This window comes from Xyrauchen texanus, chromosome 17, assembly GCF_025860055.1.
Source record: "Xyrauchen texanus isolate HMW12.3.18 chromosome 17, RBS_HiC_50CHRs, whole genome shotgun sequence".
NCBI lineage: Eukaryota > Metazoa > Chordata > Actinopteri > Cypriniformes > Catostomidae > Xyrauchen > Xyrauchen texanus.
In genome coordinates this window covers 24,454,767-24,478,929 of record NC_068292.1, presented here as the reverse complement: position 1 = coordinate 24,478,929, position 24,163 = coordinate 24,454,767, and the positions used below count along the sequence as shown (strand labels likewise).

At 39.7% G+C, this 24,163-nt stretch overlaps 1 protein-coding gene across 1 annotated transcript; it reads left to right on the top strand.

The window, feature by feature from the left end:
- The first annotated feature begins 1,280 nt into the window (after positions 1-1,280).
- LOC127658236 (FXYD domain-containing ion transport regulator 6-like) lies at positions 1,281-11,776 on the top strand. The gene is made up of 10 exons (XM_052147426.1): positions 1,281-1,361; positions 1,740-1,796; positions 2,111-2,137; positions 5,561-5,584; positions 5,986-6,009; positions 6,833-6,907; positions 8,950-8,983; positions 9,137-9,168; positions 9,249-9,277; positions 9,373-11,776. Exons 2-9 carry the CDS (start codon positions 1,745-1,747, stop codon positions 9,257-9,259), a joined length of 279 nt encoding a protein of 92 aa, XP_052003386.1. The 5' UTR covers positions 1,281-1,361; positions 1,740-1,744; the 3' UTR covers positions 9,260-9,277; positions 9,373-11,776.
- Positions 11,777-24,163: the final 12,387 nt, after the last annotated feature.

The window sequence follows — 24,163 nt, the reverse complement described above, 5'->3', positions numbered from 1 at the left end:
ATTATCGTTATTTGTACCTCAGAGCACAAGATCTTCAACAGACTAAATTTTAAGATTTTCTACTTAAATTGATTTACTACCGTTTTCTAGGATTTGAAGCAACAGGACTTGTAACGAGCTTCGTGGAAAAAGTGGAGGAGGAGTCTCAGGCCGCTACACGGGCGCGCGTTCGAACATCAGAAAATGTACACAACTATGACAACGCGTCGCTTGGGGTGGACGGATTAGCTTTTTAAAACCCCACTTGTGAAAATATTAGACTTTTGCAAGTACATCACTTATTATTTAGAATTTTCACAGAATACATAGTATCGTCGAGATTTTTCTCAGCACTTCTGATTTGCCTCACTAAAAACCGGATTTTTTTCTGGCGTCGAGCAGTTACGAACTGGTAAGACCTTGTGCGGTTTACATTTTATTATTATTATTATTTTTTTTTTTGAATAACCTGCATATTCCTCAAACTATGACTTAACTATATGTAAACCAGGGAGCTAACTACATGGCTGTCTTTATAAAACTTTTCTGCAAGAGATATTTGTTATTGCAGTCGGTGCGCACACAAAGCGTGTGATTTAAATATAACGTGCATTTTATACACATGAATGCTTTTTCGCAATTTTTATTAATTGTATCAACTATTGCTGCCTTCTTTAACGCCAGAAGAATGTAGTTTTGATGATATTGGCAGCTAGGAAACGTGACCATACATATCACATTACAATTCCTTGAAAGTTTGGCATAGCTGCTGCTTGCATGTTTTTAATCATGTAGGAGAAAGCATGTGTAATGTGAAGTAGGATTTTTATGTTAATTGGGAAGAAAGCTTTCCAGTGACCACAAGTGAAATGTTTAGAAAGTGGGTTATAATGGGGGAGGGGTTTGTGTATGTGTGTCCCACATAATTTTAAAGAGCATTTGGGACTCCTCCTTGAATTGTATTATATGGAAGATTGTTCCTATGGCGCAGCTGTTAAATAAGTGTATTTTACTGTGGCTATTCTGTACACAAAAATATGTGGAATGCAGAACAAGACTGAATTGAAGTTAACCGAATTCACCAAGATTAGTTGGAGTATCCAATCACTGATCAGACCATATGGTTGTATATTTACGTTATACATTGAGAACTACATATTAGTGATTTTCCATTGCAGCATTATCAAGAGATATGCAAATTGCTGCTGGTTTATTTGAGGTGCAACTAAAACACATCCACTTATGTTTGTTACCCATTGACCAAATATCATCTGAAACACCACACCCCATAACTCCTCACAGCCATGTGCCAGGGCTCTGTATCCCACCGTTTTTAGGTGCTCCTCCAAAAATAGAGCCCTTTGCTGTTCTTAGAAACCTGTGTAAGATATGAAATTGATCTTTTTGTGCAGGTTATTTTCAGTTCATAGAAATGGCATGTGAATGCTCCATCAGAATTTTCAGTTGTTCTAATATTGCCTGAACATTGTGCAAAAGGGAGCATTTGCTGCAAGAATGTTGAGTCAATCTGCCAGGACTTGAATTCTGGAATGTTTGTGGTAGTAGTTCATAAGATTCCTTCAACATAAAATTTATTTTTTTGACGTATTAAAAACAAATTTCAAGTGTTGTAAGGCAAGTTGGATTGACAGTGTAAGGTTTATTAAGCATCCCACAAGAACTGATGTATGCATGTGAAATTCTACAGGGATTCAAGACTGCCCAAGTGTCTCTCTCACACACAGTTTTCTGTTTTTCAGACAAGATGGAACTTTCTGTCACTGCTGTGCTGTTGTCCTATTTAGCACCAGCTCTGGGTGAGTGCTGTCAACTTTTATTTATTTGCTTAATTTTTTTGTTTACACTTAGAAAATGCAAAGTGAAATCTATAGCTCTGTTAAAAAAAGCAGATATTCTTCTTTTCTTTTCTGAAATGTTTGTTTTATATTTTTTTAAACAGCTGTAGGTTTAAAGAGAGAATTTTAACACTGCTTTTCTCAGTTGAAGAATGTAGTCAAACAAACTGATACACAAAGTTTCAGCAGAAATGTTATTGTATTGGCCATTCTGCACAGACTCTCCTTTATACATGAACACTTTGGTGAATTGGCCTGTATGTGTATGTGTGCAGGATCAGCTTTTGGCAGGGAAATGCCAGGTAAGTGTGTAGAGGGCTAGAGACATGTTTCGTTGAGTGATTGATTAAAAATGAGCAGGATTTAGAGTTGTCTGTGCTTCTGTCTCACGCTGTTTATGGCAAGGCTTGTTTGTTTGTGTTTGACAATGCAGAAAATTGATTGCCTTTTTCCCTTTTCTCTGCTTCTGAAAAATTGGACAATGCAGAACAATTTGTGCTATTTTAGCTCTACATGTTTTTTAGCACACTTAAATGATTTCAGAGTGGTTCCACGGTGTCGTGTTTTTGCTTCAACCAATCACTTACGATTACACCTTTCCCTGAAGGGTTTTTGGAAAAGTTCATGAAGTAACACTACTCTAGCACCACAAGGCTTGAGACTTTTTTCTTTGTGTGCCAATACAGCTCATATTGTACCTAACCTTGGTACATGCAGTTCTGTGATTCCATTTGGAGGAAGTTTTGACAATGATACTTTGTAGATTGATTGACCTTGGACAATGTTAATAATGATAGCTTTTACAATGTTTTCTAATACAATTTGTGCACTTATTTTAAAAGATTTTCAGTACTGTGAACTTCGCTAAACCCTTTGGATTTCTTAGATTTGCTGGGAGATTTGCTGCATTCTCAGACTCTTGTGGTGTAGCCAACACAAACATTTGACCACACATTTAAGCACATTGACACACACAAACAGGCATGCATATACTCACATAAATACATACATGAACGAAAATAAATGTTTGTTTTTCCGCCACACAGGAATGTTATGAAGTATTTGAGCCAAGCTTTGTCATTTGTTTTTGAAAGGGATGAGGGAGAGCGAGAGGGCTAGAAATCATTACGGATAACCAAAGTCTTACAGTCAGACCATTCATAATGTCTAATGGGAAATTTGGAGCGATGCCTTCATTGTTGTTTACAGAGAGCAACCCCCTCGAAAAATCTGTTTTGGCTTTTCAAAAACAGGAAGGGCTATTATCATTCCATTGATCAGATTTTGTTACCTAATACGGTGACATAATTGAAAGTAACGTTTTTGTTAAAAGTCTTTGCGAAGAGGTTTTGTTCAAACATCAAAATGACAAAATATGAAAAGTTTTCTGGGGCTGCCAATTTAATGTCTTAATTTTGTGTTATCATTTACACTCACCTAAAGGATTATTAGGAACACCTGTTCAATTTCTCATTAATGCAATTATCTAATCAACCAATCACATGGCAGTTGCTTCAATGCATCTAGGGGTGTGGTCCTGGTCAAGACAATCTCCTGAACTCCAAACTGAATGTCAGAATGGGAAAGAAAGGTGATTTAAGCAACTTTGAGCGTGGCATGGTTGTTGGTGCCAGACGGGCCTGTCTGAGTATTTCACAATCTGCTCAGTTACTGGTATTTTCATGCACAACCATTTCTAGGGTTTACAAAGAATGGTGTGAAAAGGGAAGAACATCCAGTATGCAGCAGTCCTGTGGGCGAAAATGCCTTGTTGATGCTAGAGGTCAGAGGAGAATGGGCTGACTGATTCAAGCTGATAGAAGAGCAACTTTGCCTGAAATAACCACTCGTTACAACCGAGGTATGCAGCAAAGCATTTGTGAAGTCACAACACGCACAACCTTGAGGCGGATGGGCTACAACAGCAGAAGACCCCACCGGGTACCACTCATCTCCACTACAAATAGGAAAAAGAGGCTACAATTTGCAAGAGCTCACCAAAATTGGACAGTTGAAGACTGGAAAAATGTTGCCTGGTCTGATGAGTCTCGATTTCTGTTGAGACATTCAGATGGTAGAGTCAGAATTTGGCGTAAACAGAATGAGAACATGGATCCATCATGCCTTGTTACCACTGTGCAGGCTGGTGGTGGTGTAATGGTGTGGGGGATGTTTTCTAGGCACACTTTAGGCCCCTCAGTGCCAATTTGGCATCGTTTAAATGCCACAGCCTACCTGAGCATTGTTTCTGACCATGTCCATCCCTTTATGGCCACCATGTACCCATCCTCTGATGGCTACTTCCAGCAGGATAATGCACCATGTCACAAAGCTCGAATCATTTCAAATTGGTTTCTTGAACATGACAATGAGTTCACTGTACTAAAATGGCCCCCACAGTCACCAGATCTCAACCCAATAGAGCATCTTTGGGATGTGGTGGAACGGGAGCTTCGTGCCCTGGATGTGCATCCTGCAAATCTCCATCAACTGCAAGATGCTATCCTATCAATATGGGCCAACATTTCTAAAGAATGCTTTCAGCACCTTGTTGAATCAATGCCACGTAGAATTAAGGCAGTTCTGAAGGCGAAAGGGGGTCAAACACAGTATTAGTATGGTGTTCCTAATAATCCTTTAGGTGAGTGTATATATGAAAAATGTAGTGTTAAAATGTACGCAATTATGCCCCAACTTTTACCAAAAGCTTCCTGAAACACGTTCAGCACAAATCGCTCACACCTTAGACTGAAAAAAGGCTCATGGAATGGTTGGGAAAAGATTTACAAATGTGGGCGGCTACAGGGCTTGGAAGGCAGGATGAGATGGGGTCAATATCTGATGGCTATTCAAGCACCTCCATGTCTGAATTGGCAGCTCACACTCTTGTCTCGATTGGAGCGTACTCAAATAGTGTATAACACATTGCATGGCAACAACTGAAATAAAATACTTTAATTGTGGGGAAACTTAGCTGTTATTTTCTTTAAGAAAAATTACTGGTATCATTGTTTAGTTTCCTAGTTGGAGTCATTGGGTTGATATTGCTTTTCTCTTTTCCTTATTTGCATATGAGGCCTTGAGGAAACTCAGTGTACGTATGAAGTTACTGTGCTGTAATATTTGAATTGTTGTACTGATTCAGGGTTCCCATGGTCATAGAAAACCTGGAAATGTCAGAGAATCGAACATTTGTGTTTTCCAGCCCTCAAAGTCATGCAAAATGCTAAATGAAATATGGAATTCTTTTGTTGCTATGCTTGGCTCTAAAATGTTTTATCGGCCCATTGCACTCTGTTGTATTCCAAGAAGCCTGTGTGTACATGCACTTAACGTGTTTTCTTTCACGCTGCTCTTGCTGCAATAAACTAAGTACTTTGTCTGTCTTTGCACGTGTGTGTATGTACACGTACTTGTGCGTGTCTGTGTCCAAGCATATTTCCTCTTGAGATGTAATGTGCAACAATAGTGTACATTTTGCTGGAAGTGAACTGGAATCTTGACAAAGCAGTTTTATAGATAGTTGTTTTAGAAACACAGTTTATTAACAGTTGTATGATTCTAAATTGCACGCTCAAGATTTCCCATTTGAACACACTTAAACCTAGAACATAATCTAATACAGTAGCCTTAATAGTTCGGCTGATATAAACCAAATGGTCGTTTGTTGGTTGGACAACAGTTGAAGTAATTCTTGTTGTGTTCTCTCTCCCTCCCTCCCCCAGCTTCCACAATGGATGAAATTCACGGTAAGGATCTTATAGTATAGAATCACTTTTGCGTTAACAAAATGTCCAAGTGGCTTATTAACCTGTTTTAGCGAGGCTAGACCAGTCAACACAGGTTTAATCTTTAGTGTCTTGAAATTTTTTTTTTCTTTTGTTAACATTACAAGCTTTTAGTTCACAGTGGTTGTGGAAAAATGTTTATGGAGTCACCAGGCAGTAAGCTTTTATCCTCTTACAATACATTCCATAGGGTTTCACCTAGTCCGTAGGCCATTTGTATATAAGAAATGGCTTGTTTTATGCAGATATGCAGATAATATTATACCTGAGGCACTAGATTGTTCTTGTTATAATTGTCAAATTTCTCTTAATTTCTTATCTGTAGCTCTGAGTTTTTTATTCTTTTTTTTTTCTCCCACCAGAGTATGACAAGCCATTTCATTATGGTGAGTAGATGTAATATACTACTCTATGCCTAGATATTATATGTAATTGTATGTATTAATTGATTCTCTTGGTTGACCTCATAAATCTGAATGAGAAAAAATGCTAGTATGGAGATTATTGCTACTACTCAATGAGGCATTTGTATTTCTTTGTTTATTGTGAGCTTGGAGTCCTGTAATGAGTGTTACAGCTGCACTGTATTTTTCCGTTAGTATGCTGAGAAATGTATTAGCAAGGGTTTTCAAGGGGCAGAATGTGCATCACCCTTCTCAGGAAACATCTGGGAAGTCAGAGGGATTTGCGTTTCCTCTTCTGTTTTTCCAAAATAAATGGAAAACAATCACCCCAAGGCTAAGCTTCTGTAAAGTACAGACTCTGATGTATACCCCAGAATTACCCAAATTAACTTTCCATTTGTACTTGTGTAAGATCTGTCCCTTTTACTATTGAAATTCCAGATTCCTTGAAACTATCACAAGCAAACTACATTTTAAAAAATGAATTAGATTTCCTGCCTCTCAGAATGTTCTTTCAGCATTAATTGTGCTTTTTAAATATGCTCTGTAGATCTTTATAGTTTGTGTATATTATGTTGGCCATAACACTCATAAGGGCTGATTTGTGTGTCTCTCTGAATGTGTACACTATTTTCTCATAATGTAACATTGTATTTTTTAGTTTTGCCAGGACTTTTAATTGCAAATAGGAATAAAGATTCCACATAAGTTTAATTTTATTTGTGAAGTCTTATGCTGACACAATGTAAACATGATTTGTTTGTGTAGTCTTAACTAGTGCATCTTCTGTTTATCTTCCTTTCAGATTATGAATCTCTGAGGATTGGTGGTATGATCTTTGCTGTCATACTCTTCCTGATGGGGATCTTTCTCATTATCAGTGAGTGCCAAGCCATCTGTGTACTGTGCTCTGTGAATTGTTGTGGGTCATGTACGTTAATCTGTGCATTGATCCACATGTGAGTTATTTGTCCTGATGTTTGCCATGAGAAACATGGAGAAGCGTTCATTTAAGAATGGCTTATAGTGTGTGACATTAGCTGAACCTGTATCACATTGATTGTGAAAAAAGAACATTTCATCAAACAGGGCCACTCTCAGATAAAGGGTACCGCTTAAAGTACAAAGCACTGGAATGGTACCCTTGTTTTGGGGACATATTTTTACTATTAAGGAGACAATAAAAGTAAATTATTTTGTTCCCAGAGAAACAAAACCTATAAATATGCCTTAAAAGGTACACAATAGATCCTTAAGATTCAATTGTGTACAGTGCATCCGGAAAGTATTCACAGCGCTTCACTTTTCCACATTTTGTTATGTTACAGCCTTATTCCAAAATGGATTAAATTCATTATTTTCCTCAAAATTCTACAAACAATACCCCAAAATGACAACTTGAAAGAAGTTTGTTTGAAATCTTTGCAAATTTATAAATAAAAAAAAAAAAACGAAGAAAAAAACAAAAATCACATGTACATAAGTATTCACAGCCTTTGCTCAATACTTTGTTGAAGCACCTTTGGCACCAATTAGAGCCTCAAGTTTTTGTGTATGATGCTAAAAGCTTGGCACACCTATTTTTGGGCAGTTTCTCCCATTCTTCTTTGCAGGACCTCTCAAGCTCCATCAGGTTGAATGGGGAGCGTCGGTGCACAGCCATTTTCAGATCTCTCCAGAGATGTTCTATCAGGTGCAAGTCTGGGCTCTGGCTGGTCCACTCAAGGACATTCAGAGAGTTGTCCTGTAGCCACTCCTTTGTTTTCTTGGCTGTGTTCTTAGGGTCATTGTCCTGTTGGAAGATGAACCTTTGCTCCAGTCTGAGGTCCAGAGTGCTGTGGAGCATGTTTTCATCAAGGATGTCTCTGTACATCGCTGCATTTATCTTTCCCTCGATCCTGACTAGTCTCCCAGTTCCTGCTGCTGAAAAACATCCCCACAGCATGATACTGCAACCACCATGCTTCACTGTTGGGATGGTATTGGCTAGGTGATGAGCGGCACCTGGTTTCCTCCAGACATGACGCTTGCCATTGAGGCAGAAGAGTTCAATCTTTGATTCATCAGACCAGATAATTTTGTTTCTCATGGTCTGAGAGTCTTTCAGGTGCCTTTTGGCAAACTCCTGGCGGGCTGTCATGTGCCTTTTACTGAGGAGTGGCCTCCGTCTGGCCACTTTACCGTACAGGCCTGATTGGTGGAGTGCTGCAGAGATGGTTGTTATTCTGGAAGGTTCTCCTCTCTCAACAGAGTAATGCTGGAGCTCTGTCAGAGTGACCATCGGGTTCTTGGTCACCTCCCTGACTAACGGCCTTCTCCCCCGATCTAGGAAGAGTCCTGGTGGTTCCAATCTTCCATTTACAGATGATGGAGGCCACTGTGCTCATTGGGACCTTCAATGCTGCAGAAATTTTTCTTTACACTTCCCCAGATCTGTACCTCGATACAATCCTGTCTCGGAGGTCTACAGACAATTCCTTGGACTTAATGGCTTGGTTTGTGCTCAGACATGCACTGTTAACTGTGGGATCTTATATTAGACAGGTGTGTGCCTTTCTAAATCATGTCCAATCAACTGAAATTACCACAGGTGGACACCAATCAAGTTGGATGATCAGTAGAAACAGGATGTACCTGAGCTCAATTTTGAATGTCATGGCAAAGGTTGTGAATACTTATGTACATGTGATTTGTTTCGTTTTTTGACAACGTTACTCTCCCTCCACCGGCCTCCAATTATTAATGAGGATCCCCTGTTAGAGATGTAAATGACCAATAAGAGAATGATAACCTCATACACATCATTGGATAATTATATTTCAGTTATTTTTAATGCCACATCTAAATGCATGTGAATGCATTTAAATTGTAAATCGATAAACCTCCAATGTTTGTGATGTAACTTCTGGCTTGCTTCTATAGGCCGGAAATGTCGCTGCAAAGGGAACAAATCAAAGTAAGTTTTCAAATGGTTCCCATGTGTGTTGCACAACATGTTAATCCAGATCATTAATCAGATATCACAATCCATTCTCTTAATTTCTGTGCTGTTTGTGAAGCTACCAACTTTTAATTTGTTGTCTTTGTTATCTTTTCATTTGCTCCTTAGGCCAGTGGGACTTGATGCAGAGGCAGCCAGAGGTGAGTGTGCTCTGTTTAGTCACTGTTTAATTTGTGTCAACATTTAAAAGAAACAGACATTAAAAGTATTTTTATTGCAGGTGCAAAATAAACAGAAGGGGGGAAACAGGTGACATTATTTTTTTTTTAATTATGTTTTAATGTTATGTATTCGGCATGTTCATCAAATCTATATACCTGTTGCCCCTCTGTTCTCTTTGGTAGGAAGCATGGCACCCTAAGGAGAAATCAAGTGGAGTGTCAAACCTTTTGTAGACGGCTAGCCATTTGGAAGAAGAAAAGGCCACCTGAGGATTTAGTCCTTCTCTAGTTTTCCTCATAATTCTTTTAAAATTTTGTAACATCTTTGTTTCTTGGATACATGAACGTATGTGCTCTTTTTAAAAATGTAAACTTTTGATTATCTGCTAGGACTACTTTGCCGTTATGTTTAATTCAGCAGCTGATATGTTTTCTTTAGAGATTGTTTCTACTTTTTACAGTTTTTGACAGTATATGCACACTTTCATGTACTTTTCAGCTCTCAGTGAAGTTTATAAACTATACGTATGTGCAATGCTGACAGGCTGAAGGAAATTACTAGGCCTTTTATACATTTTGTAAATTCTGTCTTCAGTTTTTGTCACCTTTGCTGAATTAACAAGTCAAACTGTAGAGTATTGTTGTTTAAATAAAGTGATTTCAATGGAGTCTCTGTTAAGTGTCATGTTGAAAATGACATAACTCCTCTTGCACACATTATGTGAACATTGTGCTTGGCACCTGTCCAAGTCGGTCTCAAATTGAGCCTTCTAAATAGTTGACCCTGTTATTAGTAATAGTACACACAATTTAGTTTTGCAGCCGTGTCACTGATGGCACGTTTTTAGCAGTTGTAAACAATCCCTTGATTAACAGAGTGGTCAGTAGACTATTCAACCCTTATATATGTAAAATATAAATGTTATTAGTTAGAAGGTAATGTGCTTATATAATGTAACCTGTTACTTACAGTCAAACATATGCGTGAAGCATGAACATTACTTTGAGATTATTCATAGTCAAATATGCAGCAAAGATTTCCTGTCAGTCATACACCTTTTTAAGTTGATAGTAAACCATCCACTTTTAAAGGCTTTCTAAGAAAGATTTCCATGAACATCCAGGTCCCATTCTTTCCTCAGACAGGGCCCAGTCCTCTTTTTGGATTAGGTGGTCTTCTGCACCAGGTGTTGTGTGTTAGGTTTCGTCTGTATTGTTTAGCTTGGAATCCCCAACCCATTGAGTGATTGCGGGAGGTGTGGCGCATAAGCTTGTGCTTTACGCAGATGATATTTTATAATTAGTCTCTGACTACTAGATCTATGCCTTGCCTCCACAGAATTATTCAAGTTCTCAGGATAAAAAGTAAACTGGTCTAAATCTGAAGCTTTAGCTTTGACCGCATACTGTCCATTAATGGCCTTCCAGTGGCCCACACAGGGCATTAGGTATTTGGGAATTTTATTCCCAGCAAATTTGTCTGATTTAGTCAGTTCATTTTTATCCCTTAATAAAAAGGTTTTCGAATGATTAGGACAGGTGGGCTTCATTACATTTATCGATGATTGGGAAGATTAATGTTATTAAAATGATACCTGATACCTGTAATACCTGTTACGATCTCTCCCTGTAGATGTCCCCCTCTCTTATTTCAAGCAAATTTATAGCATATTCATTTCCTTCATTGGAAATGGTAATTGTTCCAGGTTAAATTTCAATAATTTAGGCCGATTAATAAAGGTGGGTTAGGCCTACCCAAGATTTTGTTTTATTATTATGCATTCTGTCTAGGACATTTGGCTCATAGCTCGCTTCCACCTGAGAGAGTCCCTCCCTGGTTTTGTATTGAAAAGGAAATTCTTGCATGTATTACTCCCTGCTAATCCAGAGTCTGAGGGATGGAGCTTTAAACTCTCTCAAAAGATTATGGGAGGAAGATTTACATTTGTTTTTGGAGGAGGGAGTGTGGGCTACAATTCTTAAAAACATCAAGTCTGCATCTAGAGATGCAAGGGTGCACCTTATGCAATTTAAGATTTAACAAATTTTATTGGCTTCTAAATTGTACAGGCTTGGTCTTAAGGACACACCCTCCTGCTGCCGTTCAGAAGATGGAGACACAACCCATGTTTTTTGGGGGTATCGTAAGATTCAAGAATTTTGGTTGAAGGTGCAAAGTTTTGTATGTGAGGTGTTGAACACTTAAATCTCGTTCTGCCCCAGACTCTGTAGTTTGGGAGATGGGGAAGTCATACATTTGGAGGATAAGTACATAAAAAAATTTGTTTTAACCTGTGTGATGATTGGTAGGCAGGTTATTTTAAGGGAATGGAAGTCAGATGGAGCACCCTCGTTCTCAGAGTGGTGTGCGGAGATGGGGAGGGTGGCTGCTTTCACGGAGGGGCCAAGCAGAAGGCTGGGGTTTTGGAATTTGTTTGACAGGAAATGGGGCAACTACTTAGTGTTTTGGGGGGACTCTTGTGGAGTGAGTGATTTAGTTTTAATTATACATGATTATTATATTTTCTTTTTTTCTTCTGTATATTCCTATTTGTGACCACAGGGGTGTTTGTTGGGGGTTAGGTGAGGTGATTGATTGGGTAGGGGTAATAGTGGTGGTTAAATGTGATTCAATGTATATATGTTGTATTTTTATTTGTGATATATCTATGAACCAGTAAAAAATTTTAATTGCAAAAATAAATCTCTGTCGTCTTTTGCCTTTGCACATTGGAATTAGCATTTATCAATATTCTCAACTTGCTTGAAATCAGACAAAATATGACAGGACCAAGTCATTGCCATAATCATTTGCTAGATTTAATTCTGTCATATGGAGTTGATGTTGATACTATAGAAATTCTACAGCAGAACGATGACATCTCAGATCATTATCTCATCTCTTGTATGCCGTGATCAGCTAATGTTACTCAATCTACACCATGTTATTGTTCAGGCAGAGCAATTCTTCTGACCACTAAAGATAGCTTCACTAATAATCTTCCAGATCTATCTCACACACTCAGTTATCCCCAAAGTCTAGAAGAACTTGATGAAATAACAGGAAATTAAAGAAGAAAAATCAAAGAAAAAAGCCCTGCACCATGGTACAATGATCACACTCATGCTGTCAAGAGAACAGCTCAGAAAATGGATTGTAAGTGGAAGAATACAAAATTAGAGGTATTTCGCGGTGTATGGAAGGATAGTGTACGTAGCTACAGACAGGCAATAAAAGCTACAAGGTCAGCATATTTTAGTAAACTCATAGAAAATAGCCACAACAATCCAAGGTGTTTATTCAGTACTGTGGCTCAATTGTTTAGGAATAAATCCTCGACTGAACCAGATATTCCGTCGCAGCACAATAGTAATGACTACATGAAGTTCTTTACTTATAAAATTGAAATAATCGTAAATAAAATTGGACTTATAAATTGGAAAACAGTGTCTCATAATTTTCCTCACATGCAACTTCAATCCTTTGCTGTCACGAAGAACTAACAAAACTTATTGAAACATCAAAAGCCACAACATGCATGTTAGATCCAATACCAACTAAGCTCTTAAAAGATGTATTCCCTGTAATCTCAGAACCTCTTCTTAATATTATTAACTCCTCGCTATCTTTAGGACATGTCCCAAGAAACTTTAAAATGGCAGTTATCAAACTGCTTATTGAGAAGCCACAACTTGATCTTGGAGAATTGGCTGGTTTTAGACTGATTTCAAATCTCCAGTTTATGTCAAAAATACTAGAATAGGTCGTGTCCTCCCAATTTTGTTCATTTCTACAGAGACATGGTATATATGAACAATTTCAGTCAGGATTCAAGCCACATCACAGTACAGAGATACACTTATCGGAGTTACAAATGACTTGCTCTATTATCATCTGATAATGGCTGCATTTCTCTTATAGTGCTTTTAGATCTTTCTGCTGCCTTCGACACGATAGATCACAATATTTTCTTGAATAGGCTAGAGAATTATTTTGGAATTTGTGGACTTGATTTATAATTGCCGGTTGAACTGCGAAGCGCCTCACTGATCTCTGCCTGCATCACCTTGGTCTGATGGACTACACTCTTGGGATACATAGACTATCAATAAATTGCCAACAAAAGTCTTCATGAGCCAACTAACAAAGGACAATGCATCTACATAAATGAACTTCTGCAATTAATACAGGATGAAATTCAAAGACATTAGTCATTAATCTTACAGTTCGTCCAAAATCTTTGTTTAAACACTGACCCTTAACATTTACTTAGTTTAATAATTTTAAACTTTGACTTGCACTGCACATAAATAAGTAATATTGGCATTATATTCATGCTGTTAGCCAGAGGGGAACTGACCCTACTGTGAGCCTGGTTTCTCCCAAGGTAATTTTTCTCCATTATCCAAAATCTTATGGAGTATTGTGTTCCTTGCCACAGTCGCCTTTGGCTTACTCACAAAATACAATTATTATTTCATTACTTATTTTTATACACACATCATAATCGTGTATTATCAAACTGCACAATGATGACTCTTAAGACTTTATAGATATTATGGTTTCATTTTCTGTTAATGCATTATTTTCTGTTAAGCTGCTTTGATACGATCTTTGTTGTGAAAGGCACTATACAATTAAAAATGACTTGAAAATATTTCATAAATATCTATTTGGCATGGGGGGCGTGGTCATGTGTCGGTCTGCGGGAGAGAGTGGTAAGGCTCGTCACCATCCCACAATCTATTACATGGAATGTTTGTGATGTCTGCTAAATCTCTGACCAGACTAACAAGATTGACAGGATGTCCACCAAAAAGGTGGGAACTTTTAGTGTTACGTACTGTGAGGAGGTACAATGTTTTTATTTTTTCATTGTTGCGGTTTTATTTTTATATTTTTTTATACATGGATATAATTTCTGTTCACTATTTATGACTTTACATGTGTAAAATGTGTAAAAATTGACATGCAAATGTAAATTTTCTGTTTACATGTAACACATTGCTACAAAAATTTATTTACTGTATACATACAAATGTGCATATCATTTTTCTTTGTACTACAGTATTGTACAGTTTTGACTTCTCCCAGTAAACTTTTACCTTCTGTTGAAATTGATATCTGCTGAGTGTGATACACAATAGCATTCAGCTAGACAAAACTGACATTCTTGTATAGCCCCCCAATATTTATACCATGATCAATGGAAACATAAAGATGCTTCACGTTGCATCCACACTAGTATTTAAGCCAAATCTACGCCTTTGTGTATAATGCAATAAGCAGTCAGTGTCAACAAAAATGAAATTTGTATATAACAAACCAGGGTTGACTGCCATGGTGAAAAATCATCTAAATATTCTGGCCAGTAAGGCTCAGACATATAATATAAAATAATAATAATAATAATAATTTTGGTGACACAATAACTAGGTTTAAAAGCATTAATGAAATGGTTTTGGTGAGTTATTTCATTTTGCCGACATGCAATAGAGATATGATATTTCATGAGACAGTTGTGACAGTTGCAGTTACAGTTTAGAGAATGTTATGACTGTTTCAGAAAATGAACCAAAGCGATTGGGAAAAACTGAAATATACGCTCTCGATTAGAGGTCATATTCACCACTAGAGGGTATGAGTATTCTAGTTTTGAAAGGCTGCATCGACGCAGTCTTCCAGTGTGTTCTCTTCATTTACGGTCCTGAATGCCAGCCTTAGATCAAGGAAACCCTGCATCGTTAACAAAGAAAACTGCAGTAATGGCAGCCTCTATTTATGCATTTATTTGCTATTTAAATACAAAACAGCACTGCTTACCATTATTTGACTAATCTGAATGTAATTATTTATTATAATAATTTGTAATATTGTACATGTACACAGTGTTAAACAAAAGCCTAACCCAAAAATAAACAATAACTCGATCAATATAGCCTAGATACCCTATGCTACAATAGTTTAATTGAAATGATGCAATCATTTAATAATGATGAAGAAATTCTGATAAATCAATAGGCTAATGCAATCATTGCATATGCAGTCTAATTTAAAGCTTTAATTTATTTTAATTGATGGATTTATTGTATATCTTCCTGAGTGAAAAGGCGTTGGGATTTTTTAACATGTGCATGTGATTTGATGCATGCTGTGATGCGTGCATTTTTGTATGAATTATTTGAGTGTGCTGTAAGGCATCCCTATAGATTCTTCAGAGCGAATGGGTTGCTGAAATGTGCTGACTAAGCTGTGCCAATACCTCGAAGTTCAGCAGAACACAACCGCATCAATGCGCTAGATCCAGATCTTCCTCGGCCATGGCGAACCGCTTCAAATCGCGTTTAATATGCTGATTTCTCTGTTTAATCCAATAAAACCACAAAGTTGTCCGAGGTTTTGTTTAATGACAATGTCTTCTTGTGTTGTTAATGTGATCTGGAGGTAATTTTTCAAATCATATTGGCAAAACGAGCTCGAGACTATTGGCACTTCGGAAATACAGCTATCTATTGATTAGGCTATTACTTGAAGTCCACTCTATACTTGATTGGATGAACCGCATTTAGGGCGCTTGACCAACCGGCTTTTCGCTGAGCACGCGGACCATAATCGTTTTGCAGCTAATCGATAACCCGTAATTCTGAAACTCTCAGTTGAAAAAGATGCGTTGTGCACATCAGGTATTTGCCATTTATTATGTGATTTCTTAGCTAAATTATTCCTTAGCTCTTTAACTAGCTCATTATTTAAGAGCTCATTAAACTGTTAATAATTATTTACTGATTTACTCCATGATATTTAGAAAATAAGCATCTGTCCATGGTGCTGAATCCCATCTTTTCCCTTCACACTGCACAGGGAATCATAGTGATACAACCCATTTTATGTCTGTTGCTAAATGTTTTTTTTTTTCGTTCCAAGATTGTAAAGCTATTTTAACATATTAAAATGTATTTACAGAGTCATACATGTCTTTGGACCAGAGTGACTTTAACTATGGTAAGCAGGGAAATATTGCATGGACATTTAAATGATTAACATGAGTAAATGTAAAAGTGTTATAATTAGAATTTGAAAATGAAAAGACTACTAATGATATAGACTATTTGTTTCATAGCATGTTTGATTGTAGTAACTGTGAATATTAGGCTTCTTAAGGCACCACATAGAGATCCTCCAGCACCCTTTAAACAAGCCCCAAATACCTTATTTATGTACTCAAGGATACTTCAAGGTATACTGTATATCAAGAGCTTCGAAGCATTTCCCTTATGGTGGGGTTACTGAAGGAACTATTGACAGTGCTGTTTAGAGTTCTACTAGGCACTAAGTGAAGGCTCTCATTAAGAGAACTGAAAGAGTGTCTGGAGGATCTCCAGGGGGTACTGCTGGTGTGGCAGCTGAGGAACCCCAAATAGTGTCTTGAGTCTCTTTAATATTTAAAGTGGATTTAGTACAGTGGGATTCACAGTGACTGGAGTCTATTCTATTTTTCTTTGGTCAGTGTAGAGAGTTAACGTCATCAAACCATTTATGCATTGCACATTTCCATAAAGATACAATTTTTGAACATGATGTCAATGCACTGCTTCCAAACTGGCCCCAATTAATGTTACAACCCAGTCAATTTTTTTTTTCTCTCTCTCTCTAAATGCTTTTTTGCCCTTGACAGGTAAAAAATTCAAATGCTCAACATCCAAGTAAGAGTTTTTCAGACAAATGTACAGCCTTGACTCTGCATGTGGAATGAGTCCAAATACAGGATTGGGCAAAGTCCTGAAAAAAAATAAGATGTACATCGAATCTGTGGTACCATGTCTGTTCATAGGAAAGCTCTTTCACTGTTTGAATGTAGCTTCTGGTTTCTAAATCAACTGGTTCCTGAACAGTCCAGTTTCTTCTTTCAGCCCACAAACACTGTCTATCCACTCAAACAACATCACTTATAAAATACACCACCACAAAAATACCAAAGTGCCGTGTTTGTAAACATTGCAGCTAATCTTGTTAAGTTCGAACTGTGGAACTGAAATTGGATTATAAAAAGTTTGTTGTTCTCACACCAGAATTTAATTGGTCTCAGTGCTCTTTGTGTGGGTAGGTTGTGTGTATCAATCTAAATGCTCAGTTTGTCATCTCGAGAGGAGTTGAACTGGCCGATGAACCCAAACAACTGTCATTATGACTGTCAGACCCATTTATACAATCAAAGCCATACCATTTTAGAGTTTGTCCCATACTGGCGAAAATGTAATTAATGCAAATGAGCATGCTTGCAAAATGTTTCAGAGTGCTTTGAAATGCTGTTTAGCTTGGCTTAGTGGGATAATGTTTATTTTTTTTTATTATTTTTTTTTATATGGTCCTTCCTTACAGATCCAGTCTAGGACAGAAAGACAGAGAGTGCAGCAAGCAGTAGTGTTATCCACCAAAGACAGAAAGTGCAGCAAGCAGTAGTGTTATCCCTAATTTGTGCTGTAAATAGATTATAATGCATCCATGCTAAATTAGATTTTTGCTTTTAGTTCCATCTCAGACAGTGTAAAGAAGATGTATGTGTGCGATGGGGTGACCCATTTCGGAGAGGAAATGTTCAAACACACAAAGATACTTACAAGAATGTGGAGATTAGAACCTGCTTGACCTCTTTTTGTAACCTCAGACTAAATGCTGTTCTATTGCTATATTTTTATCTGATGAGCACTTGCTCTACAATTTTTGTCCATGTCTCTTGCCTTTGTGTTCACATACTGTGCTTTATTCATGGGCATCCTAACAAGTTTTTACAGTATGATGCACCTTACCGGCACCAATTGTTTTACATTTGCATGAATAATTTGCTTCATATTTGGGGCTTAGATTTCTAAAGCAGTTCCTTGGTTGATTATTGAGGCATCTGGAGTGGATCATGATCTTATGTTCATTTAAACAGCATGAATAGCTTATTTTTTAACACTATATTCAGATACAAAGCACTTTAAAAGGTGATACTTTTAATTCTGATAAGTAAGTGTTACTAAGAAGCAAATAATTAAAGCAACTGAATGTATGTAACTGAATGTTCTCATGCAGGTACAAGAAGTAGATGTTATATCAAAGAATATGCAAGGAAGCAGCATCCATCATGGTCTGTAGAACAATAGCAGACTGTTTTTGAAGTAATATTTTTGCTTTGTTCATTAGAAGTCATACATTTCATTATACAGCAGAATTAGAAGGTTGTGTCTTAAGAAACTCACAGTGAAGAGTTGGAAATGTTAACTAGATGAAAGGCCATTTTATTCATCCAAATGTATACAGTTTGGTTTAATAAAAGACAGAGTTACAGAGGTCTACTCTTGGTCTTTACTTAGTTTGGCTAAGACAGTTGACATATAATACACATCAACCCATTAATAAAAATGTAATGATTCGCAGTAATACATGGGAAATTATGAATGTAGTGGTTATAATTACAGGTAATTATGTAACTAACTGGTTACTGATGTCCTTCTAATTAACAATTATATCAATAGCTTGTAAAACATTATATATATATTGAAGTACATTTAATGCTACCATTTATGATCACAGAATGTGGTTTTGTTTCCTTCATTAGGAGGTGTTTCCAATGTAACGGCTGTGGCAATATTTCATAAAACAATAAGCAATAATCACACAAGAATTCACTAGTAGGACATTCGCATTTGTCTTTGTGAACCATTTCTCATAAATCCAAAGACCTCACTTTGTTTTAAAAGAAAGTGACATTATAATGTGTTTTCCCTCATTTGAATTTCCTGAGGGACTTTGGGTACTTCAACATAGTGAATCATGCATGTAATAAACTCGTTGGCCATTCTTCAAACATCTCTTGATACACTTATACTCTTTTGAAATCTTGATATAAGATGGACATTTGTCATTTTAAAAATGTCCTTTTATAGTATTCTACTGAATTAAAGTATTTGAATCTTTTTGATGGTTATGACATTTTTATACTGGCAGGTCTTAAAGACAACACCAGCTAGATTGGTGAGTTGTCTTACCTCAGAACCCCCCTGACATTTCACCCCCTCTTATGACTCATCAAAATAACACATTCACATTTATGCTGAGATGACACATCTCCTGTAAGAATGTCTATTATAACAAGTGTGCTTCTGAGAAAGCACCTTACATAGACAACTACTGCCATTCATATCAAACACTGAAATAAATAACATCTCGGTTACTATCGTAACCTCCGTTCCCTGATGGAGGGAATGAGACCTTGTGTCAATGTAGTGACATTAGGGGTTGCTCTAGAGAGTCCTGAAACACCTCAATCTTTGAGAAAAGGCCAATGGGAATTGGCGAGTGGAATTTGCATGCCACTTCCCCAGACATACGGGTATAAAAGTACAGCATTGTGGCAAGAGGGACACAACAGCTTATTCCCTCCATCAGGGAACGGAGGTTATGACAGTAACCAAGACGTTCCCCTTCTGTAACTTACTCAACGTTGTGTCGATATAGTGACACTAGGGGTCCCTATAGAAAAATGCCACAACAGCTGAACCGTGTTACGTGAACTGCCGTTGCAGGTGCAAGCAAGCTGCTGCATGCACAATAGCAGGTGCGTCAGACTGCACTTTACCTCCCCCAACACCACAAAAGTCGTCATGTAGTTCCCCACATCCCTGAGGGGGTAGCAACATAACTAGCATGGAAGCAGGCCATGCCAGCCGCTGCCTTTTCTCTCTATGTTTTCTCTCCAGTAAGATTCGGCTGGGGCCATCTAATGCTATTATATGCATCAGGGAAGATGTTCTTTTCCTTTCCTATTCTTTCAGGGGGAAAAGACCCCACGGAGACCAAATCCTGCCCAAAAGGGGAGGTCAACATGTGGTAATATGACACATGGGCTCACCAGCTGCATATGGAAGAGGCGCGGTGGTAGGTCTAGCCTCAAAGGGGAGGAGCTCTACAAACACAGCGACCGGGGGCCAGCTGTTCCGTATTACCAAACTCTACCTGTTCGTACCTGAAAGAACACGGGACGAAACCGGTCTGCTAGAGAGGTGCCACTGGCCAGTGCCAAAGAGGATGCCACACTCCTTGTAGAGTGTGCTCGAACCCGCAAGGGTGCGGGCACGGCCTGGGTCTGGTAGGCCAATGCAATGGCGTCCACGATCCAGTGGGCAAGCCTCTGTTTGGAGACAGTGTTCCCTTTCCGCTGTCCACCAAAGCAGACAAAGAGCTGTTCAGAGCATCTAAAGCTCTGCGTGCGATCCATGTAGATGCGCAAAGCATGCACTGGACACAGCAATGATAAGGCTGGGTCTGCCTCCTCCCGGGGCAGCACTTGCAGACTCACCACTGTGGGAACCATGGGCACATAGCCCGGTCGGGGTCTCAGGATCACGTGAGAGAATTACGGACCGAACTCCAGGCATGTTTTGCTGACAGAGAACACTTGCAGGTCACGACCCTCTTGATGGAAGTGAGTGCAGTCAGGAGGGTGGATTTTTAATGAGACAGCCTTTAACTCGACTGACTCTAGGGGCTCGAAAGGGCTCTCAGAAGGACCACGGAAAGGTCCCATAAGGGAAAGAGGTGCAGCCTAGGAGGGTTCAGCCTCCTGGCGCCTCTCAGGAACCTGATAATTAGGTCTTGCTTACAAAGGGACCTTCAACTGCATTGTGGCGTGCTGCAATAGCATCAATGTACACCTTCAGGATGGAGGGGAAAGCCACCCCTCCAGCTTCTCCTGCAGGAATGAAAGCACTGACCCGACTGCGCATCTCTGGGGGTATTACTACGGGAAGAACTAAGCGAACACACGCCACTTCAGGTAATTCAGCTGCCTTGTAGAAGGAGCCCTGGCCTGAGTGATCGTGTTTACCACTGCGGGCGGTAGACCACATAAGTCTTCTGCGTCCCATCCAGGGACCAGTATAGTGCCTTGTCCCTGAGAAAGAAGCCCTTCCTCAGTGGAATTTGCCATGGAGGTGCTGTCGCAAGGAGTGTGAGGTCCTCCCTGGACCTTGGACTCAGGGGGAACGTGTATTTGCATAGCCCCCGGGGCCAGCTGTGTGCCAGCGCATCTGTGCCGAGGGGGGCTGTCATTGCATACCAGAGCGGGCAGTGGGAGTATTCCCAATTCCAATGCAAGTGAACAGGTCTACCTGTGATTCGAAATCAGCTGGACCACCTGGGGTGGAGTCTCCACTCTCCGCTGAGTCCACTGTGGCATTGAGGCTTCCCAGGATATGAGTGGCCAGAGGAGGAGATGGCGGGCGAGTTGCGACATGTGAAGAGAAGGTACGTCGCCATGGCGATTTATATACACTACTGTCGCTGTGTTGTCGGACCGGACCAACATGTTCTTGCCCTGGATCAATGGCAATAGCCTCCTCAGGGCGAGCAGTACAGCCAACAACTCGAGGCAGTTGATGTGCCAACACAGCCGTGGTCCTGTCCAGGAACCAGCGGCTGCGTGCCCATTGTACATGATGCCCCAGCCCGACGTGGAGGTATCTGTGGTGACCACAAGGTGTCTGGACACTTGCTGTAGGGGAACTCCCACCCGTAGAAATGCAAGGTCTGTCCAAGGGCTGAATACGTGGTAGAGATGGGTGTAAAAGCCACGCGATGTGTGCCACGGTGCCATGCCCATTTTGGGACACAAGTCTGAAGCCAGTGCTGAAGTGCAGGAGTCTCTGAAAATGTTTCAGTGGAACTGCTGTCCTCCACCTAAATCAGTTCAGGCAGTTCAGCAATGACTGCGCACGTGTGCTTGAGAGGCGTGCAATCATTGACACAGAGTCTAACTCCATGTCAAGAAAATAGATGCTTTGAACCAGGGAGAGCTTGCTCTTTTCCCAGTTGACCCAAAGCTCTAAATGGCTGAGGTGTGTGAGCACCAGGTCCCTGTGTGTGCACAGCCACTCCCGAGAGTGTGCTAGAATCAGCCAGTCATCGATGTAGTTGAGTATGCGGATGCCCACTTCCCTTAACGGGGCAAGAACTGCCTCTGCGACTTTCATGAAGATGCGAGGGGACAGGGACAGGCCAAAGGGGAGGACATTGTAATGATATGTCCGGGGATGTAGTAACAGATGCAGAACCCTTTCCTCATCTCAGCTGGAGGGACAGGCTCTATCGCACCCTTGCGAAGAAGGGTTGCGATTTCCGCACGCAGGGTGGCGGCATTCTTGCCTTGCACTGAAGTGAAGTGGATGCCGCTGATTCGGGTGCATGGCGAACAGAATCGCGTAGCCGGATGGTCCTGGCTAGCCACCACATTGGGTTTTAAAGCGTTAGCCATGCATCCAAGCTCCAGGCAAGGGGCTCAGGGAAGGACAGAGGGTTCCAGTCCAACCCGATACACGCAGCAGCCCGGAAAAGCATAGTGGTCAGCTCTGTTTGGCCTCAGACTGGGCGGGCAGACCCGAAGGTGTCAGCCCAGTCGAGTCCTCAGCGGCTGACATCGCCAGTTCAATCTCTGATGAGTTCTCAAGAACTTATGCTGCTCGTGAGCCCCGAAAGAGACGTTAAGCTGGCCATGAGGCAAGCTGGTCTCATCTCGGAACTTAATGGGGGCAAACAAGCGAGCTGGGGAACGGGAGGTCCACGGGGATTTACCCGGCGAGACCTTGCCCTTTGAACTCCCCAAATCGCCTCCAATGCCAGCCGGGCCGGCCTCGTACCCGTATGCAGAAGGCGCAGTGCGGGGGCAGCTGGAGTGGATTTCCCCCAGCAGAAGGAAAGCCACGACCGCAATGTTGCTATGGTCATATTCTCGCAATGAGAACATGAACCATCCACAAATGCTGCCTCAGTGTGATCGCTGCTCAGACACGTGAGGCAGCGCCAGTGGCTGTCAGAGGCGGAGAGATAATGACAGCATTCAGGAATCACACAAAGATGGAAAACCATCTTTATAAATACGTGTCGTTAAAAAGACGTTCACATCAATCTGTTTGCTCTTAAAGAGTAAATATTCTCTTTTATCAGAAATATACTCTCTTAATAGCGCTGTCGAAGCACCCAGGGGCGTAATCTGCACTAGGCGTGCAGAAGGAGAGAAAGCCGCTGCAATGCGCCGTATATCCAACAGCATATGCTTCTTCAATGTGAATGGAACAGCAGTAGTATTTAGCTAGCTGATACAAAACTGCTCGTCTCCGAAGAAAAAATCTGAATGAGGGTGGGCATTCCTTCTCCACTCGCCAATTCCCATTGGCCTTTTTCAAAGATTGAGGTGTTTCGGGGTTCAAAAGCGACCCGTAGTGTCACTACATTGACACAACGTCGAGTGAGTGACAGAAGGAGAACTGAATTCCCCCCCTGAGTGAACTTAACATACTGTATAAACAAGATATACACATACTCTCTTTTGTGAGAACATAAAGGATAATATGTAACATATGCCAACTAACAGCCATATAAATACATCTGAAAACAAATAAAGAATACACATTGATACAGTAGACTTTATGACCTGAGCTCAGCTGCTCACATAAACAAACCAATATGGTTTATAATTAAAGGTGGAAATTGTTCTCATGACGATTTCACTGAAATCACAAGTAATTAACAAAGTAATGAATATTTGCTTTCTTCTTGCTACTACAAGAATACACCCAATTGCTGAGTGAGCATATAAATAAACTCAAAAGCAGTTTTATGGTGCAGAATCGATGAATGATCCAGCGCAAGTTATCTGTCATACAAAAATGATGCAATATGTTAAAATCCTCATAAGAGGATACTGCAACCATCCTTCTCCAGAGATTGTCTACTTTAATTCTTGTCTAGATTTACTATTTACTGCAATTATTTGTAAAATTGCAAAATCCTTCATTATTTGGCTATTTTGAAAAATTTGTAATCAATCCATATTTTTTTCTTATCTACATCTTGATGATAAATTACAGTTTGATCCAGATGGTTAAATCTCTGTTGGAGAAGGTGGGGTACGCTGGGTCTAAAAAGTAGTCCTAG

Coding starts and splice junctions, on each gene's coding strand:
- LOC127658236 (XM_052147426.1), top strand. CDS start 1,745: ATGGAACTTTCTGTCACTGCTGTGCTGTTGTCCTATTTAGCACCAGCT. Junction 5,585..5,985: donor CACAATGGATGAAATTCACG/GTAAGGATCTTA, acceptor TTCTCCCACCAG/AGTATGACAAGCCATTTCAT. Junction 8,984..9,136: donor TGCAAAGGGAACAAATCAAA/GTAAGTTTTCAA, acceptor TTTGCTCCTTAG/GCCAGTGGGACTTGATGCAG.